The sequence below is a fragment of the Fukomys damarensis genome, unplaced genomic scaffold (genome assembly GCF_012274545.1).
Source record: "Fukomys damarensis isolate Sample0158 unplaced genomic scaffold, DMR_v1.0_HiC HiC_scaffold_24, whole genome shotgun sequence".
Classification (NCBI taxonomy): domain Eukaryota; kingdom Metazoa; phylum Chordata; class Mammalia; order Rodentia; family Bathyergidae; genus Fukomys; species Fukomys damarensis.
The window spans coordinates 1,775,506-1,779,696 of NW_022900936.1; the positions used below are offsets into that span (position 1 = coordinate 1,775,506).

The window sequence follows — 4,191 nt, forward strand, 5'->3', positions numbered from 1 at the left end:
GGAATCTGCAGGGACACACAGGACCCCTCCCAGGCTATCAGGGCCTCTGGGCCCGCAGCGGAGCAGAGAGGAGGCCCTGCCTTCTGGGGGGACTTGCTGGGGGTACAGGCTTGCGCGTGTGTACAAAGTGCGTGCATTGTGTATGCACGCGTGGAGGTGCCTGTGTACTTGTGTACGTCTGTATGTGTTCAGCCAGCGCTGCCTGTCCATGATGTGTGTGTCCCCCTTGTGTGTGTTCATGTGCGTGCACGTGTGTGGGCGGGGCATTGCATGCGGTGTGTGCGCAGCATGTGCACAGGTGTGCACACTTGTGTGGCATGCACCAACTGGCGTCCTCTGCTCGGGCCTGGGCGGAGTCAGTGAAGTCCAATTCGAGAGTCCTGTTTCCTCCAGAGTAGAGAGCGGTCAGGGGACACGCGGCCCCATGGGTTCTGGTGTCGTGGGCCGTGGAGTGGGTGCAGAGTGGACGGTGCTGGCGTCCCACCGGAGGACGTGGGGTGGGCCTGGGGACGGTGACAGACAGCAGTGTGAGGAGCGGCTGCACCGCCCAGAGGTGCCTCCGCAGGGCCCTGATCCTAGTGAGTCCCTTCGACCTCCCTCAGGTCTGTGTGGTTCCCAGGGCAGCCTCAGGCCGGGAAGCCTGGCTGCAGTGTGAGCTCCCCCAAGGGCTCCTCGGTCAGCAGCGCCCTCTGCTATCTACATGTGTGGCTCTGTAATTGCTTCCTGCTGAGCACCAGGCAGTGCCAGCCAGGACCTGCCAGGCGGGGACCAGGACACACCTGGGCAGCATCATGCAGGATTTCTGGGTGAGGGCTTAACTGACCTGGGAGTGGAGAAAACTCCCGTTCCGTGGGACCCTGAGCCTCTTCCCTGTGGTCTGGATGACGGACCTGTCCCCGGAAAATGCGGGGCAGGAAGGGATGGGCTGGCACTGCAGGGTCCCACAGCATCACCTGGCTGCCTCTCTGGGTGCAGGGACCCCAGGCCCGAAGCACGTGGTTTCAGGGGTCTCGGCACCCCAGACTCAGTTCCTCATCCTCACAGGGGGACCTGGGCAAGACCTGGCTCAGAGGATTTCCCCAGACATGCTAGGACAGGTGACCTAGCATGGTGCCACACCCCGGCTGGGACCCGCACAGAGGTCACAGCAGTCACACGGGTGTACGTGGCCCTGCAGGGTGCCCCTGGCAGATGCCTAATGGCTGTAGAGCCAAAATCCACCCCAAATTCTGGCCTAGCACACTGGAAGCAGGCCATGTCTCAGCTGGGAAGTGGCTACAGGGCTCAGCTCTCTGGCCGCAGGATTCACTTCTAAGTTCCCAGGCGCTGGGAAGCTGTTAGCCGGGTTCTCCAGGGGAAAACCAGCGGAGTCCACCAAACTGGGCAGCAGAGACTCATTTCAGGGGTGGGCTCATTCCCCCCAACACGTGGGCCACTGAGCTCCCAGGGAAAGCAAGTGGCGCATGGTTTCCTCCCAGTCTACAGACAGCCTGGCCAGCATTGGGGGCTTCAGACAGGAAACTATGTGTCCTCGAAGGCTGGTGCCCACTCCTGAACTCATTCACGTGTGCTCAGTGACATGTCCAGATGGCTGCGTGTCCAGCTTGGCTGGTCCACTCACCACAGGGACAGGATGTCCCACTCCCAAATGCCCCCGCTCCTCTGCGCTCCTGCTCCCTCTCCCTCCCCACCAGGAAGCTCCCCTGGTTTCTTGCCTGGTTTCATTCCTGCTCTGTGGGGTCCTGGTTGCTTTTGTGCTTTGGGGCAGTGACTTCCTGTTCCTGTTTGCTGCCTGCCTGGGGGCCTCGCTGCCCTCCCCAACCGGTTCCTGCTAGGGAGCCACACTGCCCTGCCCTGCAGGCCTTTGCACAGGACAGGGCGAGTAACTGCGCCAGCTGGAAAACTTCCAGTTTTCAACTCCCAGGGACTCGCGAATCTGAGCACCTTTTCATAGGCTCACTGGTCCTCTGTTTCCACTTGGAAATGTCTTTTGCCTGTGTTTAATTTTTGGCCTTTTCATTGGTACGCAGGAGTTCTACACTCTGGACACAAGTCCTTGTCACTTAGATGATGGTCTCCCATTTTCTCTCCCCTTATTTGTGGGTTTGTTGTGCCAGTAGTTACAATGCACAGGGTAACTTACTAATGTCATACTACCTCACATGCGAAGTAATAACCTAACAGTGATGTGGTTTCACTTGTCCCCGCAGGGAACACTAAAAGTGCCTGTCTTCCCTTCATTTCGTTTCTTTTTTTTTTTTTTTTTTTTTTTTTTTTTTTTGGTACTGGGGATCAAACTCAGGACCTTGTGCTTTTGAGGCAGGCGGGGGCGCCACGGAGCTACATCCCGGGCCCTTCCTTCATTTCTGAAAGTTGCTTTCACTGGTTCACTGGTTGTAGAACACCAGTTTCATATTTTTTCTCTCAGCTGCTCTCTCCCACTGCTGGGGCTCCCAGGCAGCACACACCAGGCCAGCGCGCTGCCCAAGCTGCCCCGACCGCACAGTCACTGCAGACGCTGGGGAGCCAGGCGTCACTTGCATCGCTCCCTTCTGCTGCCGCGTCTTCTTCTCTGGAGGCCTTAATGACTCTGTCTGAACAGGTGGCTCGTGACTCCTTAGCAGCTGTTACGGCATGTAGTTGCTTTTCTCTCCTTGCTGAGACAAAACACCCACATGCAAAGGGGAGAGGTTCAGTCCACAGTCGGCTGGCTCTGGGCAGGGTGGCAGAGGGGCCTTGCAGAGAAGACGTTCAGCAACAAGCAGCAGACAGCAAGAGCAAGCAAGTGAGGGACAAGACCAGCCTCCCTCTGTCCCCTATGGCACACTCAGGCTGCTGGGATTAGGGCCGTGCCAAACCATCCAGTGGACTGGTTTAATAATCACATGCTCAGTGGTTCTGCCGCCTGCCTCACAAATCCAAGGACCCGAGTTTGATCCCTGGTACCCCCAAAAAATCATCATCATTATCACACCCTTAATCCCACTGTTGCATTCTCCAACCCCTGAAAAAGCTCCCACAAATCATCACAGGAGGTTTTGGGGACACCTAGACCCAAACTGTAACATATGGACTCTGCCATCGTCCTCTCAGGGGCCTTGAGCATCGTTCTGTCCAAACTGTGAATGACTGGTCGCCTCTGGGAGCCTGGCTTAGGCCTGGCTGTGCAGTGTGCGGTTCCCTGCTCTTTAGGGCTTCCCACTGTCCCTGGGCCTGGGCCTGGGTCCTGGGGCGCCCCCCAGTGGTTGCAGTGGAAATCCTTAAATTCCCCACCCCGCCCCTCCCTCTGAACGTCGGGTTGCCCTGCTAGGAGCAGCCAGGGTGTTGGGGCTCTCTCCTCTCTCAGGGTGTCCCCTTCAGCCTCACCGCACCCTGGAGCAACAAACCCTGCCCACTGTCCCCCGCCCCAGCCGTCCAGACTGTGGCTCCCCGCCACGTGCACGGAGTCGGCCGCATGGTCTCCCCCAGTGTGGGCCCTCCCCCGAGGCTGGTGCCCTGTGTCCGCCCGCTCTGGGCACCCTCAGGGCAGGTGAGTCTCCCGCGGACGCCCAGGGTCTGCAGCCGCTATCTGCAGAAGGGACAGGTGCATGAACTTCCTGCCAGAACCAGCAGCTCCAGTCCGTGTCTGGCCACCGCTGCAGCCCAGGGGATGGAGGCACCTCACCACCCCTCCTCCTGCTGATGGAGGGCTGGGCCGAAGAGCGTCTGCACCCCGCTGTCCCTCCTGTCCTGGGCTCAGCCGCCCTCGGCCTAGGTTCCTCCTGTCCCTCCTTCCCCTGCACCCCGCACACCCCTCCTCGTGGGCCCTCGGAGCACGGAGGCGGACGCAGGGTCGCTGCTGGCTTCGGTGGAGAACTCGCTGGGGCGCGGAGGAGGGGCTCCTGTGGATGGCGCGGGCGCGGCCCTCCCGCAGTGGCCTCCTCCCTCCCCCTAGACGTTTGGTGCTGCTGACTGGGAAGTCTTCCGCATCGGCGACAGGATCTTCCTGGCTGTCGCCAACAGCCACAGCTATGACGTGGGGATGCAACTGCAAAACGACTCCTACGTCATCAATTCGGCCATCTACGAGCTCAACGTCACTGCACAGACCTTTGTCAAGTTTCAGGACATCCCCACGTGCAGGTACGGGCTGGGCAGGCTGGGCCAGAGTGGGGGGGGGGGGCAGGGGGGGGGGCCGCCCTTTCCGGGGGC

The 4,191-nt window shown here is 60.1% G+C and overlaps 1 protein-coding gene across 3 annotated transcripts in view; it reads left to right on the forward strand.

Annotated features, from left to right (window-relative positions):
- Tspear (thrombospondin type laminin G domain and EAR repeats) overlaps positions 1 to 4,191 on the forward strand; it is a 161,899-nt gene that overhangs the window by 154,106 nt on the left and 3,602 nt on the right. For all 3 annotated transcript variants that reach the window (XM_010636443.2, XM_033768120.1, XM_033768119.1), the window contains one exon: positions 3,935 to 4,122. In XM_010636443.2, coding sequence (XP_010634745.1) covers positions 3,935 to 4,122 — 188 coding nt within the window. The remainder of the gene's footprint in view (positions 1 to 3,934; positions 4,123 to 4,191) is intronic.